The 18,780-nt window shown below is 40.1% G+C and overlaps 1 protein-coding gene across 2 annotated transcripts in view; it reads right to left on the reverse strand.

Annotated features, from left to right (window-relative positions):
• Positions 1-6,054, reverse strand: part of ARHGAP28 (Rho GTPase activating protein 28) — a 72,337-nt gene extending 66,283 nt beyond the window's left edge. For both annotated transcript variants that reach the window (XM_086472572.1, XM_009946742.2), the window contains exon 1: positions 5,924-6,054. In XM_086472572.1, the coding sequence (XP_086328698.1) occupies positions 5,924-6,054 (131 nt within the window). The remainder of the gene's footprint in view (positions 1-5,923) is intronic.
• Between the last annotated feature and the right edge of the window lie 12,726 nt (positions 6,055-18,780).

Consider the following 18,780-nt stretch of genomic DNA (forward strand, 5'->3'; position numbering starts at 1 on the left):
GCTAGACAGGATGCCTGGCTTCAGTCACCAGCTTGTGATGTGACTCTGGACACTTCTCCCCATTTCCCTCCTGTGCTTTTTTAATGCATCCGCCACGGTGATACCTGAAGGCTGCGTAGAGCATAGTCTCACCCTGTTGGTGGATGTGCTGACTGCTAGTCTTACTCTGCTGTGCTGCCTGGCCAGATGGAACAAAGCACTGTAGTGGGCCACGTGGCTGCTAGTACAGTGGATAGCCAAAATCCAGGATGTTAACTTGATTGTTTGCTATGGATACTCCACGCTATTTCAGGATGTGATTCTATATTTGTGTAGCACTAACCAGATGCTTTTCAGATACTGTTCTAGCTGGGACTTTTACTAGTACTCCATAGTTGTGTCTTGCAGTTCCCACCACTGCACATTTTCCGCACACTTACACTGAATTATTTTGACTTAGTGTGAAAAAATAGCACAGTTCTTGGTTCCTGGTGGTTTATTATGCCAGTGCTGTGAGTCTGCCAGACATAATCTGAAGGTGTCTGTGTAGGGCACGCAGGGCTCTCAAGTCCTACGATTTTTTTGCAGGCAGCTCGAATCCTGGTGTAATCAGAGATAAGTGACTTGGTTAAAAATGAATGGGGCAGCTGGCTAAATACTCAACCAAACAAAATGATCAAAGAGACTGTGCCAGATGTTTTCCATCAGCACTACATATGGAGGTACCAGGGAGAGCAGCAGGAGCACCAAACTAAAAAGAAACCAGAGAAGCCAACTCTAGTTTCAACCATAACATGAGGAACTGGCTATAAATACTACATTCCTCAGTGAGGCTCCCAGAGGACATTCTGTAGGTATTTCTAAAACCTACAGGAAAAACGTGTCTACTATTGTCTGACTTATTTATATGCATCCTCCCAGTAACTATTTTATTAAGAATTATAATTCTTAGCATCTATTAAAAAAATGTTAAAAATAATATTTTAGAAAGATGCTAGAAATTATTAAAAGTGGTTTTTCCACAAAACGTATTTTTTTGCCAACCTGTGCCAGTATAGTCTTTCCCTAGACTACTGTTTTGTGTGTTTTTCTTTTACTGCTTTTAGTACATTTTAAAATTGTAATTTCATAGGTTTTGAGTCCAAGTTACTGCAAGAGGCCCAAGTAATTTCAAGATTTACTGTGGAAAAGGAGCCAGCTTTTTTATTTTTGTCTTCTGGGGAAGTTTATGATAGAGTGAGATAAACATCCAAAATAGTTAAGGTTGTTTATCCTGCATCACTTAGAAGACATTCTTGACATCACTTGTATACAACTGAGCAGGGGAGCTGCTCAATCAGTGCTGACAGAAATTAAACCCAGATCACCCAGCCTCAGGGCATACAGACCTTACTTCAGTGTGATAAAATCTGCTTCTGTTGGGATAATAACAAGCCAAATTTTGGTGCATAAGGGCTCTTTTTCCAATTTTATTTCAGTCATTATTTCAGAACACTTTATCTCACCGTGACATATCTCTGCAGTATCGTGGGGCTCACATGAGGGGAAGAATATTGCTGAAGGATCTGGTGCCATGCTTGTCCAGTTTAATAACTTTCCTATTGGCTCAAAATCTGCAAGTCTTAGCCTTGGAGAACAGGGATCCTGGAAGATACTAGCAAGTAATTCAAGGCAACATAAAAACTTCAGAAATTTTTTCTGTTCTTTTTTGACTCTATAGTTTAGTGATACCTGCCTGAAAGTCACCCCATGACAGTAGAAGGAGGGAAACATGCTGAACATGAACAGATTGGAAAGGCATTTCCCTGAAACAACTGGAAGTGCCAGACTTGCCCTCGGCTAGGAGAAAAGTTAAGAAGGGTTCTTGGCTGTGTTGTTCAGCGGTGCTGAAATCCACTTTTTCCTTAACCTATGTGGCATGGTCCTAGTTTGGTAATATTTATGCTGCTCTTTGCATGAGTATTGATTATAAAGATGTTTATTGTGTCTATAAACATCTTGATATGCCCTTTAAAGCTGCTCTAAACCCATTCTGCAGGAACAAAGCCTGTGGAAATGAGCTTTTTCTTTCCTCTGATTCTTATCTCATGCACACTTAAGTGTGAGCCACACATTGCAGTGGAAATATCTGTGATTTGCAGTGCAGAATGAGTTCTTTGCTGGTCGATATGCTAGTAACAAATGGGCTGAGGAACTCACTAACTCTCCTACTTGAGTCTAGGAAAGTTGGAGCATGACTCACTTAGGAATGCTTTGTACTCCCCTAATTGCATAATTACTGTAGAGAGCTCACTGGCCATTTGGCATAGAGGTCATGCCTGTTTCCTCTGAGCACAGGAATAACTCCTCCTAGCTTCTCCTAGCAGGATAAAAAGTAGATGTTAGGAAAAATGTATGGCCATGGTCCCACTCTTCCTGTATATAATCCAGGAGTGTTTTTGTGCACAACTACAAAGTCCTTCATCCTCTGAAGCGAGGATGGAAAAATTATTGAACATAATTCAGCACTTTCACCTTTGCACTGAGACAGTATCTGTATTGAAAGGGTTGGTGTGATATTCTGGGGTGTTTGTTACTGGTACTTGTGACATCTGAGTTCTAATAAATGGGATTAAAAAAAAGTGGGGGGATGCCACAAGAACAGGAACCTTCCCCACTATACTCATGTGCCATAGAGTTAGTCTAACTTCTAAGCAAAGAAAACTCCAACACTTTTTCTTTAAAGCAGTAAGTAAAAAAAGATATGAATGATATAAATGCTACCAACAATTGCAGTCATGCAAAGCAGGTGACAAGAGAAATGAGGGGACCTGAATGCCCTGTGAGAAAACTGGAAGATGAGCTTGCTAGTTGCATTAATGCAATTAAAGGAAGATTTGGCTGGAGAATTCTTCTGGACCTCTAACAGAATCAACAGTGCAGTTTTCAGGGCTCACCGCATCTGTGGAACTGGTAAAATAAGTAAGTCTGCAAGAAAGTCTGCAAGATGGAACGAAAGGAGAAAGATAGAAATTAATTGTATAGATAGCTGAGGAGGAGATATTTAAGTATAGCTATCTTTAGTCCCTCTGATGCTTCCTTGAGAATGGCTGGAATTTGTGGTCCCTCTTCTTAACCTTGCTATTAACATTATCCAACAGTAAATTCGGAAGCTATGTAGTCACTATGTAGTCAAACTTTCATCCTGCTCTCCCATTCATCACACCTATGAATTTACCATCCTTTGTTGTACACTGATGCATCTTCCATTCGAAGCAGCTGAAGCTTATCTTCTTCTGGCCCCCTTACAGCCCACCAGCTAATATACCCTAACATATAATGGAGTATGTATACTCTCCTCCCACTGTGCTTACGAATGAAAACAGTTGTGGCTGCTGTACTGCATGTTGATGCTAATGCTGCCAGTGTATGTTGTAGACATGCCCATAGGATGCCTGCCTGATTGGCCCTTCAAGAGTTGTAGATTAATGTGAATCCAAGAGGTCTGATGCATCTGTTACTTCATTAGTGTAAACTTTGATGTCCATGGGCTTCTCAGCTGTGTACTTGGATTGGCGAGAGTGTTTAAGATTACTCATTTGTTTAGAGGTTCGTGATGGCTACTTGAATCTTTATCAGTGTCTTTTTAAATAGTGGGAAGCAGAGAACTTGATGTCGACTGAGGCTGCATTGGCTTCCCCTTTCTGTGAGAAACCTCTGCTTAGAAAGTTCCCAAAGTGAAAGTGTTTGCAAGAGAAAACATAGCTGGGAGACACTCACATCCAAGTCTGGCTCTGGTGAGTGGAACTGTTCTTCTGATATAAAGGAAGCATTGCTACAAAGCAAGAGAAAAGTTTTGGGGAGAGGAAAGAAAATGAATGATCTTGGTTCTTAAGCTTAGAGAGAACTGGGTAGCAGTTTATCAAACTGAGGACTAATATTCTGTTCTCACAGGTATATATCTGAAGTACGGACTTTGTCAGAGCTACATCTGACTAAACCCAACTGAATTCAGGAGAAAGTCAGGCTCTGGGTCCAAACTGCTTTTGCTGTTGAACAAAAAATATATAACACCTCTTTGTTGCATGCTTTTTCAAATCATTCTCCTGGAGACTCAAGGAGATAGCATGCTGTAGTGTGGGTGGCTGCCCTCGGGATCAAGGAACACCAGACAAGATTCTATAGTAAAGCTTCTTGCTTTAGGATGGCGGCAGAGGAAACTATATAGAAAATGCAGTCCAGGAAAGAGTTCTTAGAAGATGAAGTAGGGATTAAGCCAGAGTCTATTTTACCATTTGCTAAAATGCTCAGCGCATTTGCCTTCATGGATTCTGCATTCCAGAGGACTGCATGCTGGGTTAATAAAATCCCTCTCTTGAACAGGCTTTGGAAACTCAGATGGTCCCTGACTGCCCATATGGCAGAATTTGGCTATTGCTATTAGACAGCTGTGGGAAGCTGAGGACAAGAAAGAGGAGACAGTACCAAAATCTTAGACACATAGACATATAGAAACACACGGCTTTGCCTCATAGCAGGAGTGTCCAAAACATGTTCCTCATCAAAATGCCAAGATCCTCTTTTCTTTTTTTCTTTCCGGAACTGCAATTTGCTCTTCCGCTTTTCTTAGGTGATATGTATGTGATTTAAACCCTCATACACCCCGAGCTAAAGTTTCAAAAGCATTTTAAAACAATTAGCACACCTACAAGAAAAATAGCAGAACACCACATTTCCGTTGCTCACAGTCTCAAAGGGAGATTGAGTTTAGCATTCTTCCTTGGGGAAGAAATGTCATGCTCCCAGTAACCCAATGCCAAACCACTGCTCTCTGTTTTGAGTAGCAAATGCCATTCTTACTGCGTCTAAAAGCCCAGACTGTGTTTCTTTTCTTAACATGATATTGTGTATTTTGGTACTGCTCTCAAACAGCAGTTTAACAGAACAAAGGAGTTATCTTTATGAGACAGCCAGGGAAATACACAAAGAACAGGAAGATGCAGCTAACCTAAATAATGACATTGAAAACAAAATAGCTGTGGGGCTATAAATAAACAATATGAAGTAAATATCATCACTATTTTTATTAAGAGAATAGACAGACTTAATTCCTGGGGATAATGACATATACTGTTTCCTCAGGATTTAGTTCTCATTTTTTCAGTCAAGCCGCAGAACAACATTTCCTACTTTCTTCAACTTTTTACAGTGTGAACTTTCATACCACTTCTTTCGGAGAAAATTGCAAAATCCAGACATGTACGTTTAGGAGAAAGGTCAGATTTTCTAAAACAATAAAATTGCCCAAACTGCTATTTTCAAACTGTGCAGATACATGGAACCTTACAGAGCAGGGAAGTAAAAATACACATGACTGCATTAATTAAGACAATGCTTAGTTTCCTGCAACCCAAAGGAATTTTCTTATTTAGACTAAGTCTTTAACGATGCAATCTCCCATTGTGTGTATATGGGTGTGCAAAGCAGAAACTGCTATTTCACAAAAAGACAAGGGCTGGTCTTGAACTGGTTGGTGAATTGGGAAGGAATTAAATAATCCTCTAAACCAAAGCCAGAATCAACTCTCTGAGTGCCAGACTCAGTCACTCCATCCTTCTCACTTTCCATAATACAGTCCTAAACAACCTGAGCAGAAGCCTGATTCACGTGTTTTTTTTTTTCCTGGGGACTGTCTTGTTGAGTATCTTGGGCAGGAAAATGGCCTGATTTGTTGACTTACAAGATTTAAAACAAGCACTCGCGTTTCCCCCTCCCAATCCTGACCAGCAGCACCGGGCTGAATCACTTCCCTGGTGGAGGCAATAAAACGTGCGAGAGCGAAGTGCTCACAAAGTGACCGAGCGATCGGGAGACGCTCTTGGGCTGACACAGAGTCAGCAAAACCCACGACCGACACAGGCAAAACGTCAGGGTATGGCACCGGTCCCCATCCCTCAGGCTTTACCTGCTGGTGGGCGAAAGGCCAGGGGGGATGTCCTGCACAAAGCTCTGCTCCATGCCTGGGATCCTGGCCGGGCTGTGGGTATGGTAAGCTGTCAGCACCACACTGCCTGAGTCCTTCATCTCCATGGTCATAAGCACATGTCGGCCCCGCTGCCGGTGACAAAGGCGACCGGCGAGTGCCGACGGGCCCCGACGGGAGGGCGAGCAGTCCTGTCACGAGCGCGGGCGCATGGCCTGGCTGTGTAGCAGCCTCTCGCCACTGTTGGCTGTCAGGAGAGCTGTGTAGCTGAGACACGGCTCCTCTCCCTGTCAGCAAAGCTGAATTAGCATATATTCAAAAACACCGCCCACAAAACAACCCACGGGGAAGTTACTACGTTCCTAGGAAACTAGAAACCTGAGATAATCCTGCATGGCATTGAGCAACCACCGGGAAAACTTCTTGCTTTCTTTCTTTTTGTTTCCTTTTAAGAGCGAATTTCTTAATACTCCTCCTGCTCCTGAAATAGGCTCCACTAAGTGAAATAATTCCCCTGTTAAGCAGCGGGAAGAGCGGAGAGCACTACTCAGACACAAAACGTGGTTTGGCAAGGAGGGAGTGACATTTAAGCTACTTACAAGAGAGATTCAGAAACCAAGTGGGCTCTGCTTTGTTTAAATTATCAAGGAGCAGGAACCTTGATTTCTTACATGTCAGGTCGTCTCTGTGGCAGGGAGCTGCACTTGCTTTCTCACAAAAACAGATTAAGCTTTCATTTTGCCTGGTATGTCTGTGTAAATAATTATAAGTGCATTGAAAAATAGTGAATTATTTTTATAATAGTGTTAATATTCATCTGGAGCAATCCCATAAATAAATACACTCCCAGCCACTTGATATTTTTTCATGTTTGCTCTTGATCTTCGTAGCTAATTGAATGTTTTTGTCTCAAAAGGAAACCAGCAAGCAAAAATATCGGAGTCCAACTCTGGACTAACACCCAAAGAAAACTGTAGACAAAATGAGACAACTCACACAGCCCGTTCTTTCGTTCTCCCACTTATTCAATGTTTGGTTTTTTTTGATATATGTCTGTTCCTGAAATATGTGTCCTGCCTATGAAATCACAGGAAGGATGTCCCTGATTTTACTCTATGAGCCACAGCTCTCTGAGCACCTTGTGAGCACGTGGGTGAAACACCAGCCTCTGTGCACCTTTATCACAGCCGCAGGCAGCCTCCCCAATGTAGGTACTGTGGAAAATACCTGCCAGGCACTTCCTTCTCATCCCCCTTGGGTGAAGATGCCATCCCTAGCACTGCTATAGGGCTGCCTAAGTTACACTCCTGGTCTCTCCAGCTGCTGAAGTAGCTCGGGTTTTGAAGGGCACAAAAATGATTCATCTCATCTCCACCTTCCCCCTGAGCTCCGTGTCCTGCCTGGAGCGGCACAACTATTTCAGTCAAACATGTTGCTCCGACTCATGTAGGCAGTACCCAAGTTAATTTTAAATTAGCCAGCATAGCACACTGATAACAGTACACTTGGCAGCACTTCTTGCCAAACTCACCCAGGAAGCATAAATATTTGAACATGCGGAGCCTCTAGTCTTGCTCTTGCTATGCTGTTAACACATCCTGGATTAAATATTCCCAGCATAAAATCGTTGGTGCTTCCATGGCAGCATGGAGGCCCTCTGGGAGCCACCATGCAGCCGTGTACGTGCGTTAGAAGCGAAGAAGACTCTAAGGTAACTCTGGAAGCACTGCCTACTGCCCATGGCATCGGGACTATATCCCACAGTGCCACCAGTAAGGGCTGTGGTGAATGTAATAACCAGTGAAGACCTCATTGTGTTCTGTGATTAGCGGGGTATTTGGGAGAGGGGTATAGTCTGGAAAATTAGGATAGACCCCATCTCATATCCCAATTCCATGGAGCACTGACTGAATGCCATGTTGATGCTCGGCTGCTGGATGACCAGGGATGCTGTTGCCAATGTAATTTTTCACCCTTCCTACCCTGTCTTTACATTTCCTTCCTGGGACAGAAGGTGGGTGCCCGCTTCTCTGATGCGGGGGGAGTAAATTATAAACATAAATTTATATTTGTCACAAATGCAAATAGATATTTTGAAAATTAAGCAGCAAAAATACGTATATCAAACTGAGAATAAAAGATTAGAAAATAAATTACATAATAACTGCTGACATCCTTTAAAGGCATTTGCTTCAAGAAACGAAACACACATGGTGGAAGGCACCAAACACCGTCAGAAACAGAGCAGGCATCCTTTATGAGATCAGGGTGCAGACAAAGTTGGCTGCAACTCTCTCTGCTTCCTGGCACCACAGTACTAGGCTTTCTCCAGTACCATCAGACAACGAAATAATGGTTATGTGCTTTAAGCTATGTGTACATAAAGCCCACAGTAGAAATACTATACGTATTTTTATTATTATTTTTATTTCTTCGCTTCCCATAATAAAAAAACCCCAAGCATCAATATGACTTGAAAAAGAATACAGTTACCCTCTCAATAGTAAAATGCATATAAAGAAAAGAGGCCCACACTTATTAAATGGGATTTTATCTGTAAGAAAAATAAACATGGAAGATTTTATGTGGAGATTTATAAAGTGCTGGTACATAAACATGGAAATGGCAGACTGTTTGGCACAAGTACAAACAGATATTTTGAAAATTAATCAGCCAAAATACATATATCAAACTGAGAGCTAAAAATGTTTATATGTGTAATGGCTCTTAAGGTTAGACATCTGCATATTATTGAAAACTAAAATAATACTAAATCAACTAGAGATACACATTAGCCATTAAGCAAAGTTTTAACTGGACTAGTGATACAGCCATTAAAAAAATGTGTACAAGGCAACATGGGCCAGATTCTGTCTGTGAAATTCTGTTAGTTAAAGGAGAATTTATCCTCCTGGTTTCTAAAGAAGCAAGTAGGAAAACATTTTAATGTGCTTTTGTTTCTACAGGATCCTCCTCGATACTAGTTTGTGGAGTACTCAGGATTATCACAGTTCCATTTGATTTTTCAGGTAGTTGATAGCTCCATAGAGCTCTCAAATACAATGGAAATGCTGTTTTGGTGAGAAATAATATTGTGAGAATGCTTTTGGTGGCAACCAGTAAAGTGAAGAGTACAACAAGAGAAGAGTCTGTGGGGAATCTGTAGCCAGGGAATCCCTCGGGTTTGGTAGGAAAAGACCTTGTGCTTTCCAATTTCACATTGCGCTTGTGCCAAGAGTGCTTTGCACTTTCACAAATTTGGCAAAAAGAATTATTTATATGTGGATCAGCAGGCCCAATCTTTGAGAAGTAGGAGTGAAAAACCTTTATTAACCTATTGCTTCAGCAACCTAAGTTAGTGGCTACATGGTTGTATGATCAAGTCTTCAGCTCTTCTGTTGAAAAATATCTGTGACAGCCATACACAAGAAGTATAAACACACAGAAAGTTGCTAGTTAAATCTCACTGAGATGAAAATGAAGTTGTCCTTGTTAATAATATTTATGTATTTACATAATATTAATTGGCAATCATCATGGCAGTAACATGACGGGAAAGCTTTGTGTAGCAAATTTAGTACCTATTGCTTGGAAAGGAACTAATAATGTTTTCACACAGATATTATACAGCCTTTTCTGGTTAAGTCCAAGGGGGGCAGTCACCGAGAGGAGTGGGATTTGTTAGCTAGGGGTTCTTGTCCAGAGATGGCGGAGGCATGCACCATTATATCATAAGAGCAGACCCACAGAGCCCTGGAAAGTGCAAAATTCCCCTTTGAACTACAAATCACACAAAAATCTCTAGGTATTGAATTTCATTGCTCGCTTCCAGCTTAAATTAGCCAGGACAAAGTTGGACAGAATTCGCGAAACTTTGAAGTTAATTTTGGACCAGTTTAATGTGAACTTGGGTTAGATTAAGTTTTAAAAGGAAGCTGTATAAAACATAGCATTTTTCACTGATTAAATCAAAGGAAATAGAGTGGAGCAGTACACAGAAAAATGTCATCCTAGCACTGCATCTAAATTTGCTTATCCCTCTTGCAATAAATTTTGTATCTATACGAGTGAAAGAACCAAAATGAGAACCACTGTATTTCTCCATGCTTTGGGGGAAAAAAAAAAAAGGGGTATCTCTTACTTGGTTTTGATTTGTGATTTGGATGGAAGGATGCCTGAGGCGTGAGGGCAGAAAGGCACCACAGCAAGGAATTGGAGTGGGCAAAAAGCACCTGGACACTCTGAAAACAAGGAGCACCACAACATCACATAAAAGTCAAGGACAGTGACATGTCAGTCTCCTACTGCTCAGTACAAACATCTCCCACGAAAAAAGTGTCTGAGAAGGGGCTGAGTCTTGTGTCAGGAAAATGTTCACTGTGGCTTGAGGTCTGTTTCCTTTACAAGAATTTTCTGCATCATGAAGGATAATTTCTAAAACTTGATTTAGCCTCTGTGCTTTCTATTCCTGTGATGATGGAAGGATTACAGTCTTTTTTTTCCACTACAAAGGTGAGGTGTTTTTGTGCCTTGGTGTGGGCAGCTGGGAATGTGAGAGAATGGGTGAGATTCGTTTGTAGCATCAAAACACACCCACTGCTTTTAGAACATGGGAAAATTCCTACGCCAAAAAATAAACAAAATTAGAGGAAAATCTTTGTCATTCTGCTTTCTTCATCTTTTCAAAGTGAGATTAAAAACAACATTCAGAAAACCGTTGCTTGTCCTTTACTAATAGGTTAAGTAACCAGACTATTTAGGCAAAGAGAATAGAAATCAGGTATCATGGCAGTTGGTGGTTTTTCCAAGGTTTTTAGTTAGTGTATGAAACAAAGGATTCATCTTTGTTAAATATAACCTCATGTATTTCAGTCACGGGCCCAATTTAAATATACATCACACTGGTGAACTTTAACATGGTCATTTTTTTATTGAGTGATTTACTGTGGAATCTTTTATCTTAAAAAAAGAGACAAAAGCATAGAAAAGAATTCTTTAAGCAACTTTATGTAGCTGCTTGCTTAGTAATGACCCTCATTTATATTCTAGAAGTTCAAAAGTTGGTTCTCCTTAGCCCAGATTAGACTACCCATATATTATTCCCATGTTAATTATGTACAGAAAAGGAAACTTCCTTAATCTGTCTGCCACAATAGGGCTTTCTGGAGGTTTACTTTAAGCAAAAGCCCATATCCTTTCATTCATCCATTAAGTTCATGTTCCTTCATGATGTGTTGATCTAACCATTTCAGCTGGGACAGCTGACATCCACAGTTGAATGCTGTGGTCTGTTTTTTTGTTCTGAGGCAGTAAGTTAAAATTACATGAAGGAGTGGTAATGTGGTTAAGTTAGGAAAAGTAGCTTTGGGAGAGGCTGGTTGCTTCTCCGAAAAGTGTCTGTAAGCACAAGCTGAAAATGGGAAAAGGTCTCTGCTGCATGGAAGGGGAAAAATGGTCATGTATAGGCAGCAATGAGCATTTTCAATACACGTATATGCATCCTGATGCCTCTGAAACAGCAGAATTGAATTAGGCATTTACATTTGACAGAGGAAAAATGAGTCTTCATATTAAAATTATGCATATATTTATAAATATTCATATATTCCACACCATGCAGTTAGTTTTAATGAAAAAAAAAATGTAGGAAGATTGTTTGTTGTATAAAAAGCCAACCAGATAGCGCTTTATAACATTATCCTTCTAAAAACTACTGTTTTCCAGTACTTAAGTACAATACTTAAGTAGCTGTGTGTATATGTTTGTGTATATATCTATATATACACACACATATTTGCCTAGGATATGTGTGTATACACACATAACACTTCCTCCATGTTTAGCCACTGTTTCAAAATTTAAGAAAGGTAGTCCTTCTTTTTTGAATACTATGAACAGTAAAATGCATTTTTCTGAAGGTGATAATGATTTACCTATACTACCCATTTACCTACATCTATTGCAGTGTCACTTTGGTAGGATATCTAAGACAACATTATTAAGAAAAAGTTTGTAGCTCCTTTCTTGTTACAATCATAAACAATTACACATTCAGCATTTTTGTAACATTTTTAACCTGTAAACCACTCCATTTCTGAGAAAGGCTTCACGTAAGGTACTTTCCCTGTAAGTGTGCCAATGATTTCTTTCATTGTGCCATTTCGTCACCAAGTCTGTTTCCCAGGGAACAGCAGTAGACACAGCTCTGCTGGTGTATTGGAAAGTTGTACTGAGAGAGACAGTCACCAGAGCACCACTCTGTTAATTAAACCAGACTTTGAGCTGTGTTCTGAGGGGTACGTGTAAAAATTGATGAAGCAAGGCAGAGAGGTGTTGACACGAACAACTGGTGTTTACCAGGCACATAACGAGAGATGTGTTAGTGTCAGCTATCTTGTACTGATTGGATTCTACTTCTTTTAGAATCAAGAGCTGTGGTTTTTAAAATTAGAGTCTAATAGCACTATTAACTGGATTTCCCACATCTGCACCCAAGAGGAGAAATCTCAAATTCTCCTTCCCACCTAGAGAAGAGGGGTGTATTTCAACAAAGCATAGCTTACCTCTTCATCCTGCTTTGGCATTCTGTGGCTCGATGACTCGAATTCCTGAAGTTACTAAATTTACTTTTGCCTTTCCTATGCAAAAATGAAGAAACTGTGCTTCTTATCTGCTGATGTCTTCATAGTACTATGATATCACCACTAAGGCGGTAACTGAGGTCATTGGACACATCTTATTCTTGTATTGGTCATGCAAATATGGTATCTCAGGATTTCCCTGAAATACCCATTTGCATACTGAAGAGAAGTGAGGATAAAAATATGCTTTGTGATCTCTGCATGATAAGCTGTAGAATGATGCAAGTGTTCAAGTAGTGGATCTGGCCTGTATACGGTGGATCTATCCACCTCCTCCACGTAGTTCTCACTTCTGGAAATCCTATGAGCATGTTGCCATCACTGTACTGCCAAACATGCCCAAGCTGATCAGAGAACTTCATGCAACTCTCATTTCTCAATTTCGAATAAACTCAAAAGTTGCCATGGTCATGGAATCTGTGAATCTCTGCATTCTGAGTTTTGGTCACTCCTTTTAAAAATCTAAGTTATTGCAGAATGAAGCAAGTTCTACTCAAAAGTAATTTTCCTATTTTGATAGAGATATTTTTATATGTTACTAATTTCAAATTTAGATCTGCCACAAAAGTAAATATATGTTTATTGACTTAGAGCAGCTCTCAAGATTTTCAGTAAGAGGAGGCACAAATAAACTTGATTTTAATCTCTGTAAGTGAATTTAATGTTATAATTTATATGATAAGTTTGTTATAAATTTAAATCCTAACTCTAAGGCCTGTGTAAGTTATGAACAGTAGGAACAGAATGCTTTCAAATAAAAAACAAAACAGTTTGAATATACTTAAACAATTTAACATGAAGCAGAAAAGCACTGTAAGGTACAATTATTAACGGCCATTTGCATTTTGAAATCGTATTATCAAAGGTACGCATTTACTTTACAGCATTGCTAAGTTAAACAAACCTGTGGGAAAGGCATTTTTCATTAGTCTCTGTATGAACACTCTATGATGTAGGAATAGAGATATTGAACTGATTTTTCCAGGAAAATACAGGATGCCTGTGGCATAACCATAGAGGGAACCTGCCTGACTCACAGTCCTGTGCCCAAATCACATGGGAAATTGCAGCTTAATTAATCAACAGTTTGGAAAGCACTTTTGTAAAGGAACAGGTGAAAAAGATAGTACATTTAATCAGCCACAGAAAGAGAACTGCAAGAGGAGGTATCGAGAACATACCATACCATGTGAGTCACAGAAATAATCTTCCCTACAAGTTAGCAATTTAGTCTCTATAGAGGGTATGTGCCGATTTTGGTAGGATGTCTAGGGAGACTAGAGGCATTATACCTAATGATTATTAAATCATACAGATTAATCCTAGGCAGAAATACACATGTGAATGTAACTTTGCTAAGCACACTAACAGATAAGTTTCTGGGCTATGTTTATGGCATGGTATCGAACACCATGAACTTAAATATGTTTTAGACGCTCCAGAAATAAGTTTTGCCACTGCTCCAAGTGGGTGGTTGCATCATCGTGGTGAAATAAATGAGCAATGGTATTCAGAGGGTGACAGAAGTGAATTTTGCAACATAAAGCATCCGGGAATTAATGCCTTGGGAGATTGCAAAAAACATTTCCAATTTTTTGCTTAACAAGGTCAAACATGAGCCTTTCCCTCTGTGATACTGGCACCAGGAATTTTGTTTCATAGTTGAAAGATATATTGGAGTTTGAGGACATGGAAATTTAACATTAAATTTTGTCATTGCATGTTGCTCATAGAAAAATAAGGATTCCCAGGGATATTGTGCCAATTTTGTTAGTGTAAATTGCCAGCCTTCTCAATACAACAGAAAAAAAATTGCCGTTATCCCAAAGGCATTTCTGTTACAGGAAAAAGATAACATGTAGTTATTATTTATTCGTTTCATTTGGGTTTTGGTTTTATTCACATGTAATTTATTGGTTGCCTCAATGGGCTGAAATCCATGGTATGCAACCTTATTAAAACAAAACAAAGTCCCACCAGGGATGAAATGGATCCATTTTCTCCAGATTAATTTTATAGATGAATGTTTCACACAATGAGGAAGCCAAGACTGCAGATGACTTGTTTTTGGTTTGGAACGTCAGGGAACAGATGGGAAAGCAGCAGCATTAATATACCTTAATGGATCCACAGGACCACATTTATTATTTGGCTTCTGTTCAGATTTTTTTTTTTTTTACAGTGACTGTGCCATGATGAATCACCTCTGAGTCTTTTCAGAAACTTTTCCCCTCATTTCTCTACTGTACTTTTTCCCTGCTTTTGATCCTAATTTTGTTGTCATGTCTGATTATAGGTTTCAATCTCAAAAAAAGTGTGGGCAGTCTCTAGCTGTTTTTGCAAAGTGACTGTCATACAGGGCGATGCTGGAAGGACTGAAGGGAATAGGCAAGAATGCACTCTCCCAGCCCCAGTGGGTGCTGTGGAGTACGAGTAGAAGTGCCTGTGGAGAGTGGCTCAGCTCTTCTGAACCAGCACTTCCTATTGCCACTGTTGGAGACACAGGACTGGGCTAGGTGGACCACAGGACTGACCTTGTAGGGCATTTCTTGTGGTCGTCTGTTCTCAGAATGGATTTTTATTAATTACTGCAGAATAGGATGATCACAAAACTGGACAGAATACAGGTTACCCATATAGGATAAGGGTTTGTTTCCAGTACACTTTTGGTCTCCCAAAGAGATAGAGGCAGCAAACACAGATACTGACTATCATCATTTAAATACTTTTATCTGGGGACATTGTGATATAAAAAGCCAAGAAAAAATAACATTATATTGTTCATTAAAAAACTGTTTATATCCAGTTCATGATGGTGACTTCGTGCAGTTATAACTAAACTAAGGAGTGGGTCTTATTCAGAGAAATGGCGTTCTAAAGATTTTTTTTTGAACTTTATTTTTAGAAACTTTGTTTTTTGGAAACCTTTGGAACTGGAGGATAAACTCAGGAAACCCTGCAGATGAGATTCAGGTTAGAAATAAAAAAGAAATCTTATGATGGTCATTCTGCTTATTTTTGCTTTCACCATAATTGTCTGATCCAAGCAAGTTCCTACTCCTAAGCAGAAAGGTGTCATGAGCTTACTTACAAGTGGAGGCAAAGTACATTCACATATTTACCTTTGAACTTCAGTCCACCAACTATGAGTGACAACACCCTGTGGAGGACCTCAAAGTCAGTTCTTGGCTCTGCTTGCCATTTTGTTTGGGAAAGTATGGGATAAACATATATCTTGCCTATAAAAACAGCTTGCCTTCTGAATTTGTGAAATCTGAGATTTGCTTCTAGCTGTATCAGAAGACAGCAAGAGTTCAGTCCCTCACAGGGATCTACCTTGGCCCATCAAATGTACTTTCGTAGCGCTACCAAACTGCAGTGTTCCTGTGCAGAGGACTTGCCTGCTATCAGTCCACACGGCACACAGTAAGGCTTGGTTTACTTTTAAAGACAGCACCCAAAATATCTAGACTGCTACTAATAGTGTTGTCTCTGCATATGTCTTCCTCATGTTATGTGCAACATAATTTTCTTTTATTTCTTGCAAACAGCACCTTCATTCTGGTTGTTCTGCTCTCTGACATTTCAATCTGTCTTACCTTCTACTGAACTGGAAAACAATACCATTAAGTGAAACTTGAAAAGAAAGAGAGAAACTAGGAAGCTCATAATTTATTAAGTGTAGTTCAGCATGACTCAAATAAGGACAAAGAAGAAAAAAACATCAGATACTGGTAAATTGGTAGTGTTTTGTCCTTCTCAGAGTCTCATTATTTGATGAATGAGATATTGCAAGTCTGTTACTACACTAAAAACATTTGTTGTGTAATCATGCTAAGTGTGCATGTCTCAGCAAAGATATAATGGCAAAGATATGTGGATAAATCTGAATTACTGCAAGCATAAGATTTTATTTAGTCATCCAAGTTTTTACTCAGCAACAAAACTGGCATGTCAAACCTGGCATTAGCTTGCATAAAATAGATAACCGAAACTCTGAGTAAGCCCCATTTTCCTGGGAAATTACTGGTATTGCAACAAACAAATAAAAAAGGCTTTCGCATGCAGAATGCAAAGCCATGCATTTTCCTGGGTGATCCATTGTATCTAGTGCCCAAAGTGTGCCTCACTCTTTCTCAAAACAAGAGCTATAAATAGGCAGGCTTTTTGTGCCATTTTAGTGCTGAGTATTACACATTCCAGCAACTTCAGTTTTTCACCTGGTTATTTTTATTTTCCTTTGTTGTGACTGAGCGAGTGAGCCCAGCTTACTAAAATGCTACCCGCTCCTTGGAAGAAAAACCTAGGAATAAACTCGAAGATCAGTGGATGGCTATGCCTAGAAATACTCCTAGAACAAGGAGGAGAGAATGTAGAAAACTAAATGAGAAGGCTGAGCTGAATGCAGGGAGTATTTTTTTTGCAAACACCAAGGAACTTTTTCTAGAAAAAAAATGCCTTTTCTGGTGTTATTTTAAATCCCAGTCCCTAACGAGGAACACTACTAGACTCAAGAGGGATGAAGGAAATATTTTACAGCAAGTCGGAAAGCTGTCTGAAAAATGTTAGGTTTTTGTTTTGTTGTTTTATTTTTCTCAAATATGGCCCCCTATTGTTTCTATACCCTGGGATCTGGCACTCAGAGAGTCAGTAATTTCCTCTGAACACTTTTAGAAAACACCGGGAATGATGTGGAACGTTAACGTCTCTTACAGACAGTTTCAGTTTGTGGGGGAACTACGATGGCATGAAGACATGTTTAATAATGCATCACAGGGACTTCCTCACCCTATTATCTTTAACAATACAGCCCTCAAACTTGCAATCACCATCCTCCTAGCAAAAAATGCATAAATCTGCATTTGTGTCGGCAATGCTTTCCTGGATTCCCTTTGTTTTAACAGATCTTGGTGCAATGCCAAGTCTTTAGTTTTTACCTGACTGTTGAAATCTGTGCTGGACCTGCGCTCTGGTGTCAAACTGGGCTTCACGTTGCCCATGTAGGCAGCCTCGACTCTGGCAGCTTGGAAATCCCACATCCCTTAGTGGCAGGCAGTGGCAAGACTCTTCCAGAGACAACCATGGGCAGAGCCATCTGCTTAATCTTAGGCACTGCATTAAGGGCAGATGCGATGGAAACAGAAATCAGAAGAGCTGCATCATGCTGGGGCTGTTCGTTGTGAATGCAACCATGAAACTGTGTGTTTTGGAAAACCCAGCATGTGCTCAATGTTTTTCTGGTAGATTTACCAGCTAGTTTGCCCAGCCTGGTCTGTGAGAGTGCTCTGAAGGATAAACACTCAGCATATCTGACCTTGAGCTAACAATATATTCTATAGTCTACTGTCCCTCTTCTGAGGATTTAAAAGTTTAATAATGAATTACGCAGAACTCCTGTTCCCAGGAAAGGTTGTCTATGTGGGATCATAACTACTCTGTATACTGGCAGACTGTGGGTTTTGTGGTCTCATATCGATGTCACTGCCATTTTATTCTGGGCTAAACTGCTCTGACTGAAATAGAATTACTCCTTATTTATGCCACTGCAAACAAGGTTAGTACAAATGGTTGATCAAAGCAACTGCTCCATCTTCCAATGGCTGGGCTAGGATGAGAGCTAGGAGCTGTGATGCTGTAGTTTTGCACTGGTCAGAAGGAGGCCTGTTTGCAAAAAGCTTTGATAGTCTGAATTTCTACTGCAGTTTTGGTCCTTCTCTAGATGACCCTCCTGGAGTCTTGGCCCTTCTCCATCTCTGCAGTAATTTTTCCAGTTCCATAGACGGCGTTGCAGATTTGCTATGTAGAGCCAGTTTTTAATTTTCTTTCTATGGTGAATTTTGTTCAGGGTGATGCTCTTCAGGCAAATAGCAAAAGGCCATTTGGGTGACCCTCAAAGAACATCAAAGTATTTACGGTTGGTAGTGAGTATACAGCAAACACTATAGGCCACTGGACATCTGGACTTAAACCCAGGAAAAGGCTTGAAGATGACTGCATTTCCTGTGCTCAGCCCGCACTCTAGTAACGGGTGTCCATGGGCGCCAACTTTTCCTTCATAAGCTGATGAAAATGGGTACTTATTCTTGCAGCAGCTAGAAGGGCAACCATCCAAATGTGGCTGGCTGTGTAACACATACAGGGCTTTCTCTGCACTGACAGCAACTCTTGGTGCTGCAGATCCTTTGATAATTTGCCCTT

Source organism: Leptosomus discolor, chromosome 13, assembly GCF_034619465.1.
Source record: "Leptosomus discolor isolate bLepDis1 chromosome 13, bLepDis1.hap2, whole genome shotgun sequence".
Lineage (NCBI taxonomy): Eukaryota > Metazoa > Chordata > Aves > Leptosomiformes > Leptosomidae > Leptosomus > Leptosomus discolor.